This window comes from Pseudophryne corroboree, chromosome 1 (genome assembly GCF_028390025.1).
Source record: "Pseudophryne corroboree isolate aPseCor3 chromosome 1, aPseCor3.hap2, whole genome shotgun sequence".
NCBI lineage: Eukaryota > Metazoa > Chordata > Amphibia > Anura > Myobatrachidae > Pseudophryne > Pseudophryne corroboree.
This window is the reverse complement of record NC_086444.1, coordinates 61409330-61432285: the sequence shown is the minus strand read 5'-3', so window position 1 is coordinate 61432285 and position 22956 is coordinate 61409330. Positions and strand designations below refer to the sequence as shown.

At 47.3% G+C, this 22956-nt stretch overlaps 1 protein-coding gene across 3 annotated transcripts in view; it reads left to right on the top strand.

The window, feature by feature from the left end:
* The window catches only part of DCC (DCC netrin 1 receptor), a 1035978-nt gene that overhangs the window by 839388 nt on the left and 173634 nt on the right, over window positions 1–22956 (top strand). For all 3 annotated transcript variants that reach the window (XM_063960065.1, XM_063960057.1, XM_063960048.1), the window contains exons 14-15: window positions 12307–12417; window positions 22579–22773. In XM_063960065.1, the coding sequence (XP_063816135.1) occupies window positions 12307–12417; window positions 22579–22773 (306 nt within the window). The remainder of the gene's footprint in view (window positions 1–12306; window positions 12418–22578; window positions 22774–22956) is intronic.

The following is a 22956-nucleotide window of genomic DNA, read 5'->3' as shown; positions in this document are numbered from 1 at the left end:
AGCCATTTTACTATTTTGTTGGGTTTTATTAAAAATAAAATAAATTAGTATTAGGCCGTCAGGTTCACAAAACCCATCTGTAAAGTGGTCTGTGTGCAAATCACCACAGGACTCTGGAGAGCTGCATTAGTGTGTTTTTACTACCTGCAAGTCGTACTACAGTACCTGCAGCAGCACTTCCTGTATAGCAAAAACTTCCTGAGTAGCCAACACTTCCTGTATGACCAGTGGAAAGCAATAATGCAATCCATATTCAGCATACATCTACACTCTCATCATCGGGTTTGAGATCCGGAGGGGTTTCTAAAACCAACTAACCAACAACTCCCTTCTACACAGTGCACTTACCTGCAATCTTTTCCCATTCTCATACAACCCTCTGACCCCCTGCCTGCATCCTGACCTCCGGCACCCTGACCGCATCCTGTGGCCAGAGTCTCTGCATTGTCGGCTAGAGAGTAGGGGGCCCAGACGGAACTGCACATTGGTGCCCTCCTCTCTTAATACGCCCCTGAGTACATGACACCTTTAAAGACATATGTACTGTAGTTAAATGAAACCATCTTAGCTTTATATATACAGTATGGATGTTGTGCAACTAAAGCGTACATTTTCTAGGCTCATTTAAGGGAAATTTACCAATAAGGGGAAAAAAAAGGAAAATTCACTGCAACCAGCAATTAACTTTGATCGATCTGGTATTAGTCAGAGAATGAAAAGAATTCTCTTGTTACAATTAATTATTGCACGTCTGTGCTTTGCTCAGAAATAACACTATTCACTTTTAGGCAGTGGCGGATCTAGGGGGGGGGGGGGGGGCACTCGGGCCCGTGCCCCCCCTGTCATTTGTGGCCTTCTGTCCCCCGTCCCCCCCCGGCGCCGGCACCGCACAGGGAGATGACCGGCGCCCGCTGAGATTGTGTTACCAGCGGGCGCCCGTCTCCCTGCACAGCGGCAGCCGGAGGCAGGAGCTCAGTACTGAGCTCCGGCTTCCGGCGCTGTCACTGTGCGGCGTGCGCTATGGGAGAGACGTCAGTCATGATGTCTCTCTCATAGTGCTAACTGAGGAGCGGACGCCCAGGGAGGAGGAGGACTGCAGCGGCCTGGAAGCGGGAACGGGGCTCGGTAAGTATGATGTTTTTTTCTACCTAAATGCAGCTGGGGCATCTACTGGGGGCAAACTACGGGGGAACATTACTACTGGGGGGGGCATTACTACTGGGGGCATTATAACTGGGGGGCATCACTACTGAGGGGTCATCTATTGGGGGCAGCTACTGGGGGCCATTTTTACTGGGGGCCATCTACTGGGGGCATTATTACTGGGGGGCATCTACTGGGGGCATTACTACTGGGGGGTCATCTATTGGGGCAAACTCGTAGGGGGCATTATTACAGGGGGGTCATCTATTGGGGGCAACTACTGGGGGCCATCTACTGGGGGCATTATTACTGGGGGGCATCTACTGGGGGGGTCATCTATTGGGGGCAGCTACTGGTGGACATTTTTACTGGGGGCCATCTACTGGGGGCATTATTACTGGGGGGCATCTACTGGGGGCATTACTACTGGGGGTCATCTATTGGGGGCAAACTCCTAGGGGGCATTACTACTGGGGGCAAACTACTGGAGGACATTACTGGGGGGCATCTACTGGGGGCAAACTGCTGGGGGACATTATTACTGGGGGGCATCTACTGGGGCAAACTACTGGGGGACATTATTACTGGGGGGCATCTACTGGGGGCAAACTACTGGGGGACATTATTACTGGGGGCCAACTACAAAGGTGCTAACTACTGGCGGCGTAACTACAGGGGCATTACTACTGGCGGCTTAACTACAGGGGCATTACTACTTGGGGGCTAAACTACAGGGGGGGCAAACTACTGGGGGCATAACTACAGGGGTCAAACTACTGGGGGATAACTACAGGGGCCAAACTACTGGGGGCATTACTACTGGAGGCTAAACTACAAGGGGGGCATAACTACAGGGGCTAAACTACAATGGGGCAAACTACAGGGGGGCATTACTACTGGTGGCTAAACTACTGGGGGCATTACCACTGGGAGGCTAAACTAAAGAGGGGGGGGGTAAACTACTGGGGTCATAACTGCAGGGGCATTACCACTGGGGGCATTACTACAGGCAACATTACTACTGGGGGCAATACAGGCATTGCATAAGGGGCACCACTACTATGGGGTCTATATAAGGGGCACTACCAGTACAGTGGACATTGCATAATGAGCGCTACAACTGTGGGCATTGTATAAGAAGCGCCACCTCACATGCACTGAAGCCGCACGCAAATGTACTTGCCCCTTCCATGGTGCCCCCCCCTATCATTTTCTTCTGGATCCGCCCCTGCTTTTAGGGCTAGATTTACTAAAGAGCGGTTAATGTTTTATGACACAATAAATGTTGTCTGTGTCTTGAAATAATGAGTTATGTGCCCATAATAAATACATTTTATTTACCTACTAGCAATGAAATAATTTTGCCAAAATAAGATTGTTCTTGATTACTTTAGCCCCTGGAAATACTATATAATGATTATCATCATGTAGGGCCGTAACAAGGCAGATCCATGGGGAACATCACTGCCCGACGGCCCTTTTACCTGGTGACCATCACTGCCCAGCGACCCCTGCATCTGGCTAGCATGGTAACTAGAACAGCATCATGCGGCCAATATTGTTGCCGTAGTGACGTCTGGAATGTCCCAGTGCTGGTGGCCTCACCCCTTCGGTGCAACGTCATGATGTCATGTACTCAGGGAGTGGGGTCGGCACTGCCCTCATGATACATGTATTACGCCTCCCCATGTAGCTTATTAGCTAGGTAGACATGGCGGATTTGCCTAGCCCACCTACGTTTTTGGTGTTGTGAAACTGCCGCACATGGCCGGTGATTTGAGAATCACCCTCTAAACTGCTGAAAAGTAAATGCATCAGCTGTGAATATTGCCAGAGATGTGCGGCCGTACAGACCGATTTTTAACTAGTTTTCCCCCCTTAAGCTCAAAATGCAGTTGGCGTTTTTACAGGTAACTATCGGTAAAAGATGGAATTGATAAAGTACAGTACTCCCAATTGCGGGATAAAATCCAAATCATGTTATTTAGCGGATAGTGAAGAGAATGTTCTGAAGGTCGTGCGGTGACCTTCAAAATAAAAATGAGAAGTTATAAGTTACATCTGCAACTTTTTTCCGTGCTTCCGTTCCTGATCTTAATTATCTCTAAGCTGAAAGAAATAAAGTAGAATTACGTGATCTCTTAGGATACGGCTACAGATCCATTCTGAAATGTTTTTTAAATATTACCTCTGTCGTTTTCATGATCAAAAAAGTGAATTTCAGGATTGTTTAAATGTTTCAGTTAAATGTTGTGCTTTTGCTTAGCATATTTCTTGTCTGAGTAAGTATATATATTTTCAGAATAATGAGACATCTGCCATAACAGGGTAATTTAAATCGCACTTACGCTTTTAAATATCTCAAATTAGTTTTATAGCATAACGTATTGTAACTAAACTTTAAAGTGCTCTTTCAATGTGAATATTTTCTCCTTGATAAAGTCTTTGGCATTTAGACGGTAATATGATGTAACGCAATACAGTCTATTGTGCAGCATGAGGTAATTGGCTGGTTCAAATGCCATGCCGGAGAAATAAAAACGGACTGTGGGTTTAAGTGAATGAAGACCCATAAAATTAACAAAAAGTAGGAGAAAAAAATAAACTATTTCCTTTTTTTTTTTTTTTTTTTAGGAAAGAAGATAAAATAATGGGTCTGATTTATAGTCAGGTGCCAATTGTGCTGTCCTAGTGTCTTTTACCTCAGTTGCGGCTATGACTTTATTCTAATCATGCTACATAGCTCTTCCCTTGGTGTACATCACTTGCAGCGTCAGTAGATGCTGCATTACAGTCTGGTGCACCTTTACACACAACTGGATCCAGTCCTAGGGATAGGCAATATAGGCAAATGCCTTGGGGCATCTGAAAAGCCTAGGGGCATCTGGGCAGGCTGGACATCTAAATTCTGAATAGCAATTTCGGGTTTTAGCTTTACTGCACTGGCCGGTCACCTATGGGGGCTGGAGAGACACAAGGGGATATGAGGTTGTGTGGGATGGGGAGTACAATACAATGTTGGAAGGGGAGCACAGCACCACGAGGCCACTCCCTACTGTCAAACTATGCCCCCTTTCGGACAAAATCTTGCCTAGGTCACCAAATTGGTCAGGGCCGCCTGTGGACACCACCATCGGTGGCAGTTTCTTCATTTTAGTATGGCCTCCTGTGTACATAACCGCTTTCAACGACACAGCCGCACCACACCTGTGACTCTCCTATAAGATGCAACCTCTCTGTGCATCTTTTCTGCTACCGTTCATCTAAATTTGTTCTGAGACATCGAGATTCACGTGGATGCAAAATCGAGATGCACGTGGAGACGGAAAGCATGGATCCACTGCGTCTAACATCGCCGCTGCACATAGGCGTGTGCAGACGCCGACATGCAGGTGCCGCTCCGGACTTCTCCCCCTCCGCGGCATTATAGTTTACTCTCACCTCCCCTGTCCTGGATATAGGCTGCTTACCTGGGCGGCCCAGGTGAGCAGTCTTATGTCCCAGTGGAAGGGGTGGAGGACGTAGTCAGTTACCTGGTGGAGGGGGGGGGGGAGTCCGGAGCGGCACCCGTATGTCGGCGTCTGCGCTCGCCTTGCTGCTGCATCTGACCGATATTTACTAAAGTGTGGGTTTATAGAAGTGGGGATATTGTCTATAGCAACCAATCGGATTCTACTTATCATTTAGCTAGCACCGTCTAGAAGATAATAGATAGAATCTGATTGGTTGCTATGGGAAACATCTCCACTTCTATAAACCCACACTTTAGTAAATATACACAGTGATGTCATAAGGTGGGTGCGGCCAAAGTGCTAGCTCCTCTGCAGTGACATGAGCCTGGTGTTGCAGTGTGACAGCCTCCTACTGCACCTGGCTCCTGTCATTGTTGAGGAGCCGACAGCGAAGGAAGAGTGTCTCCGTGGGCTGCCCAGTACAGCCCAGCATCTCCAGAGATGCTGGGCACGCCCCCGGAGTTACGAGTTCGGGATCCATGTGAGGCCACGCCCACTTATCTGAGGCCACGAACCTCTGTCATGCAGGGAGATCCAGGGTGCGCACCGGGTGTCACCACACCAGGTGACGCCTCTGAATATACACCTCAGTGTCAGTCCCACTGTATCCACCACTACACCCCCTCAATGTAGCTTTTGTGAAGTTCTGTCCTTCATACATTGGCCCCCATTTATCAAGCAGCACTAAGTGAAGTGGTAAATAGCGTTTTCATTCGCCGTGGTATAGTGGCATCGTGCTCTTCTATTTAAGAAGAGCCTATGCCACGGCGAGCGAATGCGGTATTTGGCGCATCAGCGCTGATGTTTACCTTACATCAGCGCTGACTAATGAACTGTGTCCCCGAATCGGCCTCCTACCGCGTATGCGCCAGTTTATGCTAATTCCTGGCACATGCGTGGTAGTGATTTCCGGATGTGGCGGCCATTTTGGTTTTACTGTCTCTATAGCAACTCGGCAGGCGTGATGTGTGCCGGAATTGCTGCGGGAGGGGGGAGCCGGAGCGCAGGACGGGCTCCGCTGCAGCGGTGTCCATAACGTCTGCCCGGAGCAGAAGAAGCCATTTCAGGTAAGCGAGCGCTATTTCAGAAATAGCGCTCGTTCTTAAATACAGTTTATATGGCCGCAGTATAGGGAATATGAAAGGCTGATAGCGCTGATAGTTAGCAGCGCTATTAGCCTTGTTAAATAGCAATTGGTCCCATTTACCACCAAAAACAAGTTTCCAGCAAGGAAACTCGTTGATAAATGGGGGTCAGAGTCAGAGGCAGAACTCTGGGAGGCAACGGAGTCATCTGCCGCCGGGCTCCTGCTCTGAAGGGGGCACCTCTTCTCCCATTCTGTGACACCATTGAATTAAGTTAATTGATAGCTGTCGCTGTCTTTTCAGTGGCCAACTTCCTCACTGGTCCCTGCACCTTACAAATCACACCCTCTTTATTATACTGTAGATACACATTTTACAAGTATCACACCCAGGATTAGAAACCACGACCTATTACACTGGAAGCAGACACCTTACTGATGAAGCTGTTCGCTCCTGTATAGGAAATATGAGAATTTTAACTATATGAAGATACTTCTCTGACAATTACACGTAACTTCATACAGTTAGAATTCTCATGCTTCCTCTACAGGAGCAAATAGCTCCATCAGTAAAGTGTCTGCTGTTAGTGTAACAGGTCATGGGTTCTAACCCTGGGTATGACTGCTAAGAAATGTGTGATTTAAAAGAAAAGACAATTAATTGTATAAATACAGTATATACATTTTTTTTCAGAACACTACATATATATACACACACACATATATATATATACACACACACACACACACACACACATATATATATATATATTTCTCTATCGTCCTAGTGGATGCTGGGGTTCCTGAAAGGACCATGGGGAATAGCGGCTCCGCAGGAGACAGGGCACAAAAAGTAAAGCTTTTCCAGATCAGGTGGTGTGCACTGGCTCCTCCCCCTATGACCCTCCTCCAGACTCCAGTTAGATTTTTGTGCCCGGCCGAGAAGGGTGCAATCTAGGTGGCTCTCCTAAAGAGCTGCTTAGAGAAAGTTTAGCTTAGGTTTTTTATTTTACAGTGAGTCCTGCTGGCAACAGGATCACTGCAACGAGGGACTGAGGGGAGAAGAAGTGAACTCACCTGCGTGCAGGATGGATTGGCTTCTTGGCTACTGGACATTAGCTCCAGAGGGACGATCACAGGTACAGCCTGGATGGTCACCGGAGCCGCGCCGCCGGCCCCCTTGCAGATGCTGAAGTTAGAAGAGGTCCAGAATTGGCGGCTGAAGACTCTGACAGTCTTCTAAAGGTAGCGCACAGCACTGCAGCTGTGCGCCATTTTCCTCTCAGCACACTTCACACGATGTCACTGAGGGTGCAGGGCGCTGGGGGGGGGGGCGCCCTGGGAGGCAAATGTAAACCTATATACTGGCTAAAAATACCTCACATATAGCCCCCAGAGGCTATATGGAGATATTTAACCCCTGCCAAACTTCACTAAAGAGCGGGAGACGAGCCCGCCGTAAAAGGGGCGGGGCCTATCTCCTCAGCACACAGCGCCATTTTTTCTCTCACAGAAAGGCTGGAGAGAAGGCTCCCAGGCTCTCCCCTGCACTGCACTACAGAAACAGGGTTTAAACAGAGAGGGGGGGCACAAATTGGCGATATAAATATATATATAAAGATGCTATTAGGGAGAAACACTTATATAAGGTTGTCCCTATGTAATTATAGCGTTTTTTGGTGTGTGCTGGCAAACTCTCCCTCTGTCTCTCCAAAGGGCTAGTGGGGTCCTGTCCTCTGTCAGAGCATTCCAGGTGTGTGTGCTGTGTGTCGGTACGTGTGTGTCGACATGTATGAGGACGATGCTGGAGGAGGCGGAGAAATTGCCTGTAATGGTGATGTCACTCTCTAGGGAGTCGACACCGGAATGGATGGCTTATTTAGGGAATTACGTGAGAATGTCAACACGCTGCAAGGTCGGTTGACGACATGAGACGGCCGACAAACAATTAGTAACGGTCCAGGCGTCTCAGAAACACCGTCAGGGTTTTTTTTATAAAAAACGCCCATTTACCTCAGTCGGTCGACACAGACACAGACACGGACACTGAATCCAGTGTCGACGGTGAATAAACAAACGTATTCCTCATTAGGGCCACACGTTAAGGGCAATGAAGGAGCTGTTACATATTTCTGATACTACAAGTACCACAAAAAAGGGTATTATGTGGAAGTGAAAAAACTACCTGTAGTTTTTCCTGAATCAGATAAAATAAAATGAAGTGTGTGACGATGCGTGGGTTTACCCCGATAGCAAATATTGGCGTTATACCCTTTCCCGCCAGAAGTTAGGGCGCGTTGGGAAACACCCCTTAGGGTGGATAAGGCGCTCACACGCTTATCAAGTGGCGTTACCGTCTCCAAATACGGCCGCCCTCAAGGAGCCAGCTGATAGGCAGCTGGAAAAATATCCTAAAAAGTATATACACACAGACGGTGGCTATACTGCGACCAGCGATCGCCATCAGCCTGGAGATGCAGTGCTGGGTTGGCTTGGTCGAATTCCCTGACTAAAAATATTTTATTGATATAGAGCATTTAATAGGATGCATTCTATATATATGTATGCGAGATGCACAGAGGGATATTTGCACTCTGGCATCAAGATAAGTGCGTTGTCCATATCTCCCAGAAGATGTCATGGACACGACAGTGGTCAGGTGATACAGATCCCATACGGCACATGGAAGTATTGCCGTATTAAGGGAAGGAGTTATTTGGGGTCGGTCCGTCGGACCTGGGGGCCACGGCCACAGCTGGGAAATCCAACCTTTTTACCCCAAGTTACATCTCAGCAGAAAAAGACACTGTCTTTTCAGCCTCAATCCTTCCGTTCCCATGTGGGCAAGCGGGCAAAAGGCCAGTCATATCTGCCCAGACATAGAGGAAAGGGAAGTAGACTGCAGCAGGCAGCCCCTTCCCAGGAAAAGAAGCCCTCCACCAGTGGGGGGGTAGTCTCAAGAGTCTCAGCGCGCAGTGGGATCACTCGCAAGTTGACCCCTAGATCATACAAGTATTATCCCAGGGGTACAGATTGGAGAGTCGAGACATTTTTTCCTCGCAGGTTCCTGAAGCCTGCTTTACCAACGGCTCCCTCCGACAAGGAGGCAGTATTGGGAAAAAATTCACAAGCTGTATTTCCAGCAGGTGATAATCAAAGTACCCCTCCTACAACAAGGAAAAGGGTATTAGTCCTCCACACTATATTGTGGTACTGAAGCCAGACGGCTTGGTGAGACATAATCTAAATCTGAAATCTTTGAACACTTACATAAAAAGGTTCAAATCAAGATGGAGTCACTCAGAGCAGTGATAGAGAACCGGAAAAAAGGGGACTATATGGTGTCCCTGGACATCAAGGATTACCTCCATGTCCAAATTTGCCCTTCTCAACAAGGGTACCTCTGGTTCGTGATACAGAACTGTCAATATCAGTTTCAGACGCTGCCGTTGAATTATCCACGGCACCCCGGGCCTTTACCAAGGTAATGGCCGAAAAGATGATTCTTAAAAGAAGAAAGGCATCTAAATTATCCCTTACTTGGACGATATCCTGAAAGGGACAAGTTTCCAGAGAACAGTTGGAGGTCGGAAAAGAACTATCTAAAGTAGTTCTACGACAGCACGAGTGGATTCTAAATATTCCAAAAATCGCAGCTGTTTTCCGATGATACGTCTGCTGTTCCTAGGAATGATTCTGGGCATAGTCCAGAAAGAGGTATTTCTCCTGGAGGGGAAAGCCAGGGAGTTATCCGACCTAGTCAGAAACCTCCTAAATCCAGGCCAAGTATCAGTGCATCAATGCACAGGAGTCCTGGGAAAAATGGTGGCTTCTTACGAAGCGATTCCATTCGGCAGATCTCACGCAAAAACTTTTCAGGGGGATTTGCTGGACGAATGGTCCGGATCGCATCTTCAGATGCATCAGCGGATAACCCTGTCTCCAAGGACAAGGGTGTCTCTTCTGTGGGGGCTGCAGAGTGCTCATCTTCTAGAGGGCAGCACATTCAGCATTCAGGACTGTGTTCTGGTGACCACGGATGCCAGCCTGAGAGGCTGGGAAACAGTCACACAAGGAAGAAATTTCCAAGGAAGTGTGGTCAAGTCTGGAGATTTCTCTCCACATGAATATACTGGAGCTAAGGGCAATTTACGATGCTCTGAGCCTAGGAAGACCTCTGCTTCAAAGTCAACCGGTGCTGATCCAGTAGGACATCATCATGGCAGTCGCCCACATAAACAGACGGGGCGGCACAAGAAGCAGGAGGACAATGACAGCAAGGATTCTTCGCTGGGCGAAAGATCATGTGATAACACTGTCAGCAGTGTTCATTCCGGGAGTGGACAACTAGGAAGATTTCCTCAGCATAAATGAATTCCACCCGGAAAAGTGGGAACTTCATCTGGAAGTTTCCACATGTTTGTAAACCGTTGGGAAAGACCAAAGGTGGTTATGATGGCGTCCCACATGAAGCGCCAGGTCTAGAGACCCTCAGGCAATAGCTGGGACGCTCTGGTAACACCGTGGGTGTACCAGTCGGTGTATGTGTTCCCTCCTCTGCCTTTCATACCCAGTGTATGGAGAATGATAGGAAGGAGAGGAGTAAGAACTATACTCGTGGTTCCGGTTTGGGCCAAGAAGAACTTGGTACCCGGAACTTCAAGAGATACTAGAAAGGATCTTGATTCAGCAAGAATCATGTCTGTTCCATGACTTACCGCAGCTGCGTTGACGCCAGGGCGGGTGAACGCCGGATCCTAAGGGAAAAAGGCATTCCGGAAGAGGTCATCCCTACCCTGGTCAGAGCCAGGAAGGAGGTGACCGCACAACATTATCACCGCTTAGGTGAAAATATGTTCCATGGTGTGAGGCCAGGAAGGCTCCACGGAAGAATTTCAACTAGGTTAATTCCTACATTTCCTGCAAGCAGGAGTGTATATGGGTCTCAAATTGGGGTCCATTAAGGTTCAAATTTCGACCGGTCGATTTTCTTCCAGAAAGAAATTGGCTTCAGTTCCTGAAGTCCAGAAGTTGTTAAGGGAGTACTGCATATACAACCCCTTTTTGATGTCTCCAGTGGCACTGGGCGATCTCAACGTAGTTTGGGATTCCTAAAATCACATTGTTTTAAACAACTCAAATCTGTGGATTTGATATATCTCACATGGAAAGTGACCATGCTGTTGGTCCTGGCCTCGGCCAGGCGAGTGTCAGAATTGGCGGCTTTATCTCACAAAGCCATATCTGATTGTCCATTCGGACAGAGCAAAGCTGTGGACTCGTCCCCAGTTTCTCCCTAAGGTGGTGTCAGCGTTTCACCTGAACCAGCTTATTGTGGTGCCTGCGGCTACTGGGGACTTGGAGGACTCCAAGTTGCTGGATGTTGTCAGGGCCCTGAAAATATAGTTTCCAGGTCGGCTGGAGTCAGGAAATCTGACTTGCTGTTTATCCTGTATGCACCCAACAAGCTGGGTGCTCCTGCTTCTAGGCAGACTATTGCTCGTTGGATTTGTAGTACAATTCAGCTTGCACATTCTGTGGCAGGCTTGCCACAGCAAAAAATATGTAAATGCCCATTCCACAAGGAAGGTGGGCTCATCTTGGGCGGCTGCCCGAGGGGTCTCGGCATTACAACTCTGCCGAGCAGATACGTGGTCGGGGGAGAACACGTTTGTAAAATTTTACAAATTTGATACCCTGGCAAAAGAGGACCTGGAGTTCTCTCATTCGGTGCTGCAGAGTCATCCGCACTCTCCCGCCCGTTTGGGAGCTTTGGTATAATCCCCATGGTCCTTTCAGGAACCCCAGCATCCACTAGGACGATAGAGAAAATAAGAATTTACTTACCGATAATTCTATTTCTCGGAGTCCGTAGTGGATGCTGGGCGCCCATCCCAAGTGCGGATTATTCTGCAATACTTGTACATAGTTATTGTTACAAAAATCGGGTTATTGTTGTAGGAAGCCGTCTTTCAGAGGCTCCTTTTGTTATCATACTGTTAACTGGGTTTAGATCACAAGTTGTACGGTGTGATTGGTGTGGCTGGTATGAGTCTTACCCGGGATTCAAAATCCTCCCTTATTGTGTACGCTCGTCCGGGCACAGTACCTAACTGGAGTCTGGAGGAGGGTCATAGGGGGAGGAGCCAGTGCACACCACCTGATCTGGAAAAGCTTTACTTTTTGTGCCCTGTCTCCTGCGGAGCCGCTATTCCCCATGGTCCTTTCAGGAACCCCAGCATCCACTACGGACTCCGAGAAATAGAATTATCGGTAAGTAAATTCTTATTATATATATATATATATATATATACACACACACACGCACATACATACATACATACATACATACATATATTTATCTTAATATAGGAAATAGGGGGGCACCAATATTTATCTTGCCTCCGGGCAACTGTGACGAACTTACGCCACTGGTCAGAGTATCTAGTTTAATGCAGCATTTGTATGTATCCTATTTGCATTACATTTGTTTAGCATCTGATATACAGTATAGTATTGTGAACGGTTTGTCACTGCAGGTGCAATTGATACATTCTTGTGTTACAGGTCTAGAAAAAGGAAGTCAGTACAGTTTTCAAGTCTCTGCAATGACGGTAAATGGAACCGGCCCCTCGTCTGATTGGTATACAACGGAGACGCCAGAGAATGATCTCGATGGTAAATATGTGCCATAGGGACACATGTTAAATGATTAGGACAGTGGTTCCCAAACTGTCTTGAATCACGACACCCGGGCCTAGAGCATCAGCATTTTTTTTCACTGCACCCCTAGGATAGAAGTTTTTATCGATAAGTTTTCAAAAAAATATGACATTTAAAAAAAATAATGCCCACCTGTCATCTTAGGGTGATGTACAGATGATGTACAGATCTTCTGATTGTGTACGTGTTTTATGATTGGCAGCTACTAGCACTGGTTTTGCCTATCGTTTGACTATAAATAATTTGATTTTGTCCTGGAACACCAACCCAAGGCACCCCTGCACCCGAGGGTGTCTAGGCACACAGTTTGGGGACCACTGGATTAGGGAGTTTATTTGCGGCTACTCCCTGAAAAGGGCCGTCTTGAGAAACGTCTCCACTTGCCCCCTTCTCTTCTCCTAAGAAAGCTTGATACATTTTCCCCATAATATATGTATATTGGGGGTAATTCAGAGTTGATCGCAGCAGGAAATTTGTTAGCAGTTGGGCAAAACCATGTGCACTGCAGGGGAGGCAGATATATCGTGCAGAGAGAGTCAGATTTGGGTGAGTTATTTTGTTTCTGTGCAGGGTAAATACTGGCTGCTTTATTTTTACACTGCAAATTAGATTGCAGATTGAACACACCACACCCAAATCTAACTCTCTCTGCACATGTTACATCTGCCCCCCCTGCAGTGCACATGGTTTTGCTCAACTGCTAACAAAATTCCTGCTGCGATCAACTTGGAATTACCCCCAATGTAACAAAACAAAAAAAAATCAACATCAGGTAAATAATGTTAAGGCAAAACGAAATCATGTTTAATGTTCTCTGAGGAATTCTGGTACAAGCTTCAATATTAAAGACGTTCATAAATACTGAACGCTTGTCCCTCACTCCTATAGTTTTTCTTTGGGATGGAAGTTACAAACGTACAGATACTTTTATTGCGCAGCAGGAAGTCACCAACGTCTTAGGGTACTGAGAGTCCTGTACCAGCTGTTACATTGCGGCCTGCAGGTTCATGTTCTCCCTCTGCCGTCACTGTATGTCTGTTTAAAATAAGCATCAATGAGACAGACAGTATGCTGAAGTACCCCAATCCCCTGCGGATATCCCTTTTAATTAGTGTATTTTGTTAACGTGATTGGAAAGCCCCTCATCGCTGAGATATCATGGTTTCCCGCAACGCTCCCATGTGTTTGCTGACATCTGTTTTCCACATAGAGACCCCTCCGCAGCGGGAGCGTCTTGAGATCATTGCTCTTAAAGGGTTCCATTTAATTTGCATAAGACAGGAATATATGTGGTGTCTGAGCGTAAGATGGTACTTCCACATTAAAGCGATCACACAGCCCTGGTTACAAGGGTGCTCAGCCTTCAGGCTCGTGGGTGCCCCCCTGCAACATTTACTAAGTACCCTGTGACTGCATTGTCTTCCTATATTCATTTTTGAGTTTTTTATTTTATTTTGCTCTTTCTTTGCCGGTCGGATGTTTATATTATAGATCAGTTGTCAGAGACTTGACACTGTGTTATATAGTAGCGTACTGTATCTAGATGTTGTTGTGATTTTTGGGCCTACAGGCCATTGTTTGAGCAGCTTGATGATTACAGATAAACTGAATGCATTAACAGACAAAAGAAAACAAGACACCCTGAGTGGAGGGTTGGTTCTAAATCGGAGTGGGAGAAGGGACCTTCTGACGTCACTAGGGGAGGAGACACGTCACCAGGGGGAGGAGCTCTGGCCAAACAGGGTACCCGAAAAGTACCCTCGGTGGCTCACTTCGCTCACCACCTGATTACTAAAGTTCATAGTTGGTGGCGTGGATAGTAGAGGAACTATCCCGCTGGCCTAGCTCCTCCCTTTGTGTCGTGGCTCCTTCCCCTGACATAAAAGGTCCCTTAGGCCACTTGAATCTAGCATCTACCCTGAGTGGAGGCCTGTCCGAGGTTTGCAGAGCGGGTATGGATCATTGGGTCAACAGTAACTAGGTCGACAGTCATTAGGTTAACCAGTATTGGTTGATAGTGACTAGGTCGACACCTAAAATAGGTCGACATGGTCATTATGTCGACATGGAAAAAGGTTGACGTGAGTTTTTTGGGTGTCATTTTCTTCGCAAAGTAATCGGGAACCCCAATTAGTGCACCATGTCTCCTCGCATGGCTCGCTCCACTCGACATGCTTCGGGCAAGGTTATCGTTCCCAATCGTAGTCCACGTGGATCGTAAAGTATGAAAAAGTTTTAAAAAATGATTATTTAAAAAAAAAAACCTCATGTTGACCGTTTCATGTGTCGACCTTTGCCATGTCGACCTATTGGCCATGCCCACCTAATGCATTATCGACCAATAGGGGTCGAACTGATAAATGTCGACCTAAGTGTTGTCGACCTAAAGACCGGATTCCTGCAGAGCTACTGTAGATTGTTGAAACAACATGGAGTTTTGCAAAAGGTACCACAACCGTTCCCACTCTGCCAAACCACATGATGTTCTGCTAGCGCTGACATGACGAAGATCATATTTTGGACTCTGCTTGGTACACTCTTATAGATATACAGTATGTGCAGATATATCTATAAGCGGATTGTGCAGTTTTTGTACAAACACACTGCCCGATCCGTTGTGACTAACGCCACAAACTGGGCGGGTATTTACATGCGCCCGCCCAGTTGCCCTGTCAATCACCGCCGGCTTGTGCAGCCAGCGTACGAGCAGTCGGCTAACCGCCCATAAACGCGGCACGATGCACCAGTATATCTGTAGATGTATCTGCCATCTGCTGTGCTGCAAGGCCGACGCGATATGCTGTACCTGTGAATGACGTTGTTCACAGACTTATCGCTGCTAAACACTGGCCGACGGACCATCGACATATAAACCATTCCATTGAATGGCCGATATATTGGCCAGTGTGTTTGCACCAGAAGACATACATAAGCCTAAACTGAGCAGTTTTATTTAATGGCTAATTCCAAACTAGACTGTAATGTGGCAATTACAGTTTTGCAAGGTTCATATATCTAGATTCTTCTGCAGATCTAGATTATTCTTATTAATATTATCTTTTACTTATATAACTCTGTAGTATTGTACATAGAGGGTAGATAAAATTATATAATAGGTGACCAAATTAGACCATTATGAATAAATGCAGACATTTTCTTATACATAATTACAAATTGCAAAGTGTATATTGCAGAAATATGTACTGAAATAACTGAGAGAGGGCCCTGCTCTCGCTCTAGACTGGTTACAGGTACAGTAGGTATAAAGAGGAAGGGGAGCGTGTTTAGGGATAGTGTGGTATGTTAGGTAGATTACACTTAGGTCGACAGTGTCCTGGATGACCACTATTGGTCGACAGTAAGTAGGTCGACATGGTTTCTAAGTCGACAGGGACTCTAGGTCGACATGTAGTAGGCCAACATGAGAAAAGGTCAACATGATTTTTTTTTTACTTTTTTTGGTGTAGTTTTCTCCGTACAGTGACGGGGAACCCCAGTTAGTGCACTGCGTCCCCTCGCATGGCTCATGTCGCTCGCCATGCTTCAGGCAAGGTGCCTCCCTCCACTACCGCTGCGCTTGGCACAGGTTACCGTTCCCAATTGTAGTCCACGTGGATTGGAAAGTATGAAAAAGTACAAAGAATGAAGAAGAAAAAAGTGTCAACCTTTTTTCATATCGACGTAGAGTCCCCGTCGACCTAGAAACCAAGTCCACCTACTTACTGTCGACCAATAGTGGTCGACCTAGACAGTGTTGACTTACTGTCGACCTAGAGACCGGATCCCTTTAGGGCATGAGAACTTGCAGAATTAGTAGGAGATGTGGTAGGCTTCAATGAAATGAGTTTGGATGGGAGTCCGGATGCCAGTCTGAGGGTAGGAGGGAATTCCAGCAGTAGGGAGCCGTGCTGGAGAAATTCTGGTGGCCGGTGTGTACAAGAGGTGATCTGGGAGGAGGTGAGGCTGCAGTGGGGCTTGGCAGTGCCACATTGGGAATTATTGCCCCCTATTCCACAATTGCATCTCTTCAGCAGTCCCGGACATCGGCTTAGCGCTCCTATTAATAATAGCACAGTAGTGCAAAGACAAAGCATATCCTTTGCATACCGCAAATGAATGTGACCCATGACAAATCTTCTGCATATTTGACTTTTCTGAGAGCATTTAGTTATAAAATGAAATACTGTATTTACTATGTAGATGTTGTAGTTGACTACTCATAAAAATCACATTATTCTTCCAATCATTTTAAGTGTTAAAAGTAAAACACTCCTAAGAAATCCAAATTCTGGTACCTGAGCCGGGATCATCTATTTATATTATTATTATTATTATTTTCTCTAACGTCCTAAGTGGATGCTGGGGACTCCGTCAGGACCATGGGGAATAGCGGCTCCGCAGGAGACAGGGCACAAAAATAAAGCTTTAGGATCAGGTGGTGTGTACTGGCTCCTCCCCCTATGACCCTCCTCCAAGCCTCAGTTAGGTTTTTGTGCCCGTCCGAGCAGGGTGCAATCTAGGTGGCTCTCCTAAAGAGCTGCTTAGAAAAAGTTTTTTAGGTTTTTTATTTTCAGTGAGTCCTGCTGGCAACAGGCTCACTGCATCGAGGGACTTAGGGGAGAGAATTTCAACTCACCTGCGTGCAGGATGGATTGGATTCTTAGGCTACTGGACACCATTAGCTCCAGAGGGAGTCGGAACACAGGTCTCGCCCTGGGGTTCGTCCCGGAGCCGCGCCGCCGACCCCCCTTACAGATGCTGAAGATTGAAGGTCCGGAAACAGGCGGCAGAAGACTTTTCAGTCTTCATGAAGGTAGCGCACAGCACTGCAGCTGTGCGCCATTGTTGTCACACACTTCACACCAAGCGGTCACGGAGGGTGCAGGGCGCTGCTGGGGGCGCCCTGGGCAGCAATATTTTATTACCTTAAGGCAAAAGAATACATCACATATAGCCATTAAGGCTATATGTATGTATTTAACCCATGCCACTTATCTAAATCCACGGGAGGAAAGCCCGCCGAAATAGGGGGCGGGGCTTATTCTCCTCAGCACACAGCGCCATTTTCCTGCTCAGCTCCGCTGTGAGGAAGGCTCCCAGGACTCTCCCCTGCACTGCACTACAGAAACAGGGTAAAACAGAGAGGGGGGGCATTTTTTGGCGATATACTGGATATATTTAAGCTGCTATAAGGAACAACACTTATATAAGGTTGTTCCCATATATATTATAGCGCTTGGGTGTGTGCTGGCAAACTCTCCCTCTGTCTCCCCAAAGGGCTAGTGGGGTCCTGTCTTCGATAAGAGCATTCCCTGTGTGTCTGCTGTGTGTCGGTACGTGTGTGTCGACATGTATGAGGACGATGTTGGCGTGGAGGCAGAGCAATTGCCGATAATGGTGATGTCACCCCCCAGGGAGTCGACACCGGAATGGATGGCTTTGTTTATGGAATTACGTGATAATGTCAGCACATTACAAAAATCAGTTGACGACATGAGACGGCCGGCAAACCAGTTAGTACCTGCCCAGGCGTCTCAGACACCGTCAGGGGCTGTAAAGCGCCCTTTACCTCAGTCGGTCGACACAGACCCAGACACAGACACTGAATCTAGTGTCGACGGTGATGAAACAAACGTATTTTCAAGTAGGGCCACACGTTATATGATCACGGCAATGAAGGAGGCTTTGCATATCTCTGATGCTGCAAGTACCACAAAAAGGGGTATTATGTGGGGGGTGAAAAAACTACCTGTAGTTTTTCCTGAATCAGAGGAATTAAATGATGTATGTGATGAAGCGTGGTTTAACCCAGATAGAAAAATGCTAATTTCAAAAAAGTTATTAGCATTATACCCTTTCCCGCCAGAGGTTAGGGCGCGCTGGGAAACACCCCCTAGGGTGGATAAGGCGCTCACACGCTTATCAAAACAAGTGGCGTTACCGTCTCCGGATACGGCCGCCCTCAAGGATCCAGCAGATAGGAGACTGGAAACTACCCTAAAAAGTATATACACACATACTGGTGTTATACTGCGACCGGCCATCGCCTCAGCCTGGATGTGCAGTGCTGGGGTCGTCTGGTTAGATTCCCTGACTGAAAATATTGATACCCTGGATAGGGACAGTATTTTATTGACTATAGAGCAATTAAAGGATGCTTTCCTTTATATGCGAGATGCGCAGAGAGATATTTGCACTCTGGCATCGAGAGTAAATGCGATGTCCATATCTGCCAGAAGGAGTTTATGGACGCGACAGTGGTCAGGTGATGCGGATTCCAAACGACATATGGAAGTATTGCCGTATAAAGGGGAGGAATTATTTGGCGTCGGTCTATCGGATCTAGTGGCCACGGCAACTGCCGGAAAATCCACCTTTTTACCTCAGACACCCTCCCAACAGAAAAAGACACCGTCTTTTCAGCCGCAGTCCTTTCGGTCCTATAAGAACAAGCGGACAAAAGGACAGTCATATCTGCCTAGGGGCAGAGGAAGGGGTAAGAGAGGGCAGCAAGCAGCCCCTGCCCAGGAACAGAAGCCCTCCCAGGGTTCTGCAAAGCCCTCAGCATGACGCTGGGGCCTTACAAGCGGACTCAGGAACGGTGGGGGGTCGACTCAAGAATTTCAGCGCACAGTGGGCTTGCTCACAGGTGGACCCCTGGATTCTGCAGGTAGTATCTCAGGGTTACAGATTGGAATTCGAAAAGTCTCCCCCTCGCCGTTTCCTAAAGTCTGCTTTGCCAACGTCTCCCTCAGACAGGGAGACGGTATTGGAAGCCATTCACAAGCTGCTTGCTCAGCAGGTGATAGTCAAGGTACCCCTCCTACAACAGGGAAAGGGGTATTACTCCACGCTATTTGTGGTACCGAAGCCGGACAGCTCGGTAAGACCTATTCTAAATCTGAAATCTTTGAACCTGTACATACAAAAATTCAAGTTCAAGATGGAGTCACTCAGAGCAGTGATAGCGAATCTGGAAGAAGGGGACTTTATGGTGTCCCTGGACATAAAGGATGCTTACCTGCATGTCCCAATTTGCCCTTCACATCAAGGGTACCTCAGGTTCGTGGTGCAAAACTGTCATTATCAGTTTCAGACGCTGCCGTTTGGATTGTCCACGGCACCCCGGGTCTTTACCAAGGTAATGGCCGAAATGATGATTCTTCTGCGAAGAAGAGGCGTATTAATTATCCCTTACTTGGACGATCTCCTGATAAGGGCAAGGTCCAGAGAACAGCTGGAGGACGGAGTAGCACTAACCCAAGTAGTGCTGCAACAACACGGGTGGATTCTGAATTTTCCAAAATCTCAGTTGACCCCGACAACACGTCTGCTGTTCCTGGGAATGATTCTGGACACGGTTCAGAAAAAGGTGTTTCTTCCGGAGGAGAAAGCCAGGGAGTTATCCGAACTTGTCAGGAACCTCCTAAAACCAGGGACAGTGTCTGTACATCAATGCACAAGAGTCCTGGGAAAGATGGTGGCTTCTTACGAAGCGATTCCATTCGGCAGATTCCACGCACGAACTTTTCAGTGGGATCTGCTGGACAAATGGTCCGGATCGCATCTGCAGATGCATCAGCGGATAACCTTATCGCCACGGACAAGGGTGTCTCTTCTGTGGTGGTTGCAGAGTGCTCATCTGTTAGAGGGCCGCAGATTCGGCATACAGGACTGGGTCCTGGTGACCACGGATGCCAGCCTGAGAGGCTGGGGAGCGGTCACACAAGGAAGAAACTTCCAGGGAGTATGGTCCAGCCTGGAGATGTCTCTTCACATAAATATACTGGAGCTAAGAGCGATTTACAATGCTCTAAGTCTGGCAAAACCCCTGCTTCAGGGTCAGCCGGTGTTGATCCAGTCGGACAATATCACGGCAGTCGCCCACGTAAACAGACAGGGCGGCACAAGAAGCAGGACAGCAATGGCAGAAGCTGCAAGGATTCTTCGCTGGGCGGAAGATCATGTGATAGCACTGTCAGCAGTATTCATTCCGGGAGTGGACAACTGGGAAGCAGACTTCCTCAGCAGACACGATCTACACCCGGGAGAGTGAGGACTTCATCCAGAAGTCTTCCACATGATTGTGAACCGTTGGGAAAAAACAATGGTGGATATGATGGCGTCCCGCCTCAACAAAAAACTGGACAGGTATTGCGCCAGGTCAAGAGATCCTCAGGCAATAGCTGTGGACGCTCTGGTAACACCGTGGGTGTTCCAGTCAGTGTATGTGTTCCCTCCTCTGCCTCTCATACCAAAAGTACTGAGAATTATACGGCAGAAGGGAGTAAGAACGATATTAGTGGCTCCGGATTGGCCAAGAAGAACTTGGTACCCGGAACTTCAAGAGATGCTCACGGAGGATCCGTGGCCTCTACCTCTAAGACGGGACCTGCTTCAGCAGGGACCATGTCTATTCCAAGACTTACCGCGGCTGCGTTTGACGGCATGGCGGTTGAACGCCGAATTCTAAAGGAAAAAGGCATTCCGGAAGAGGTCATTCCTACACTGGTAAAAGCCAGGAAGGAGGTGACTGCACAACATTATCACCGCATTTGGAGAAAATATGTTGCGTGGTGTGAGGCCAGGAAGGCCCCCACGGAGGAATTTCAACTGGGTCGATTCCTACATTTCCTGCAAACAGGATTGTCTATGGGCCTCAAATTGGGGTCCATTAAGGTTCAAATTTCGGCCCTGTCGATTTTCTTCCAGAGGGAATTGGCTTCAGTTCCTGAAGTCCAGACTTTTGTAAAAGGAGTACTACATATACAGCCCCCGGTTGTGCCCCCAGTGGCACCGTGGGATCTTAATGTAGTCTTGGATTTTCTCAAATCCCATTGGTTTGAGCCGCTCAAATCGGTGGAGCTGAAGTATCTCACATGGAAAGTAACCATGCTACTGGCCCTGGCTTCAGCCAGGAGAGTATCAGAATTGGCGGCTTTATCATATAAGAGCCCATATCTGATTTTCCATACGGACAGGGCAGAACTGCGGACGCGTCCTCATTTTCTGCCTAAGGTGGTGTCAGCGTTTCACCTGAACCAGCCTATTGTGGTGCCTGCGGCTACTAACGAGTTGGAGGATTCCAAGTTGTTGGACGTGGTCCGGGCATTGAAAATATATATTTCAAGAACGGCGGGAGTCAGAAAGTCTGACTCACTGCTTATATTGTATGCACCCAACAAGATGGGTGCTCCTGCTTCTAAGCAGACGATTGCTCGTTGGATTTGTAGCACAATTCAACTTGCACATTCTGTGGCAGGCTTGCCACAACCTAAATCTGTCAATGCCCATTCCACAAGGAAAGTGGGCTCATCCTGGGCGGCTGCCCGGGGAGTCTCGGCATTACAACTCTGCCGAGCTGCTACTTGGTCAGGGGCAAATACGTTTGCAAAATTCTACAAATTTGATACCCTGGCTGAGGAGGACCTTGAGTTCTCTCATTCGGTGCTGCAGAGTCATCCGCACTCTCCCGCCCGTTTGGGAGCTTTGGTATAATCCCCATGGTCCTGACGGAGTCCCCAGCATCCACTTAGGACGTTAGAGAAAATAAGAATTTACTTACCGATAATTCTATTTCTCGTAGTCCGTAGTGGATGCTGGGCGCCCATCCCAAGTGCGGATTGTCTGCAATACTTGTACATAGTTATTGTTACAAAAAAATCGGGTTGTTATTTGTTGTGAGCCGTCTTTTCAGAGGCTCCTACGTTTGTCATACTGTTAACTGGGTTCAGATCACAAGTTATACGGTGTGATTGGTGTGGCTGGTATGAGTCTTACCCGGGGTTCAATATCCTTCCTTATTGTGTACGCTCGTCCGGGCACAGTATCCTAACTGAGGCTTGGAGGAGGGTCATAGGGGGAGGAGCCAGTACACACCACCTGATCCTAAAGCTTTATTTTTGTGCCCTGTCTCCTGCGGAGCCGCTATTCCCCATGGTCCTGACGGAGTCCCCAGCATCCACTACGGACTACGAGAAATAGAATTATCGGTAACTAAATTCTTATTATTATTATTATACCATCTGCATTCACAAAATGATCAAAAACGCATTAGTCAGGCTGTGGGCTGAGACAGTAAATAGAATATTAATGCTGTCTTTGTTTGACTTGCAGAATCCCAAGTTCCAGACCAGCCCAGCTCCCTGCATGTCAGGCCGCTGACTACAAGTATCATTATGAGCTGGACGCCTCCATTAAACCCCAACATTGTGGTGCGGGGGTATATAATAGGCTACGGTGTTGGAAGCCCGTACGCAGAGACTGTGCGAGTGGACAACAAGCAGCGTTATTATTCTATTGAGAATCTGGGTAAGTGCTTCTTATTAAATAACAACAGTAACCATATTTGTACTGTATATAGTGAGTAACTGAAAATATGATGAAACAAACTTACTATACTGCAATAACTTATAAGTAAGTACTGTCCTACGCATTGTATTGGTAAGTGTATTAATAAATACCCAGAACTTCCCCTCACTATTGATTTATAAT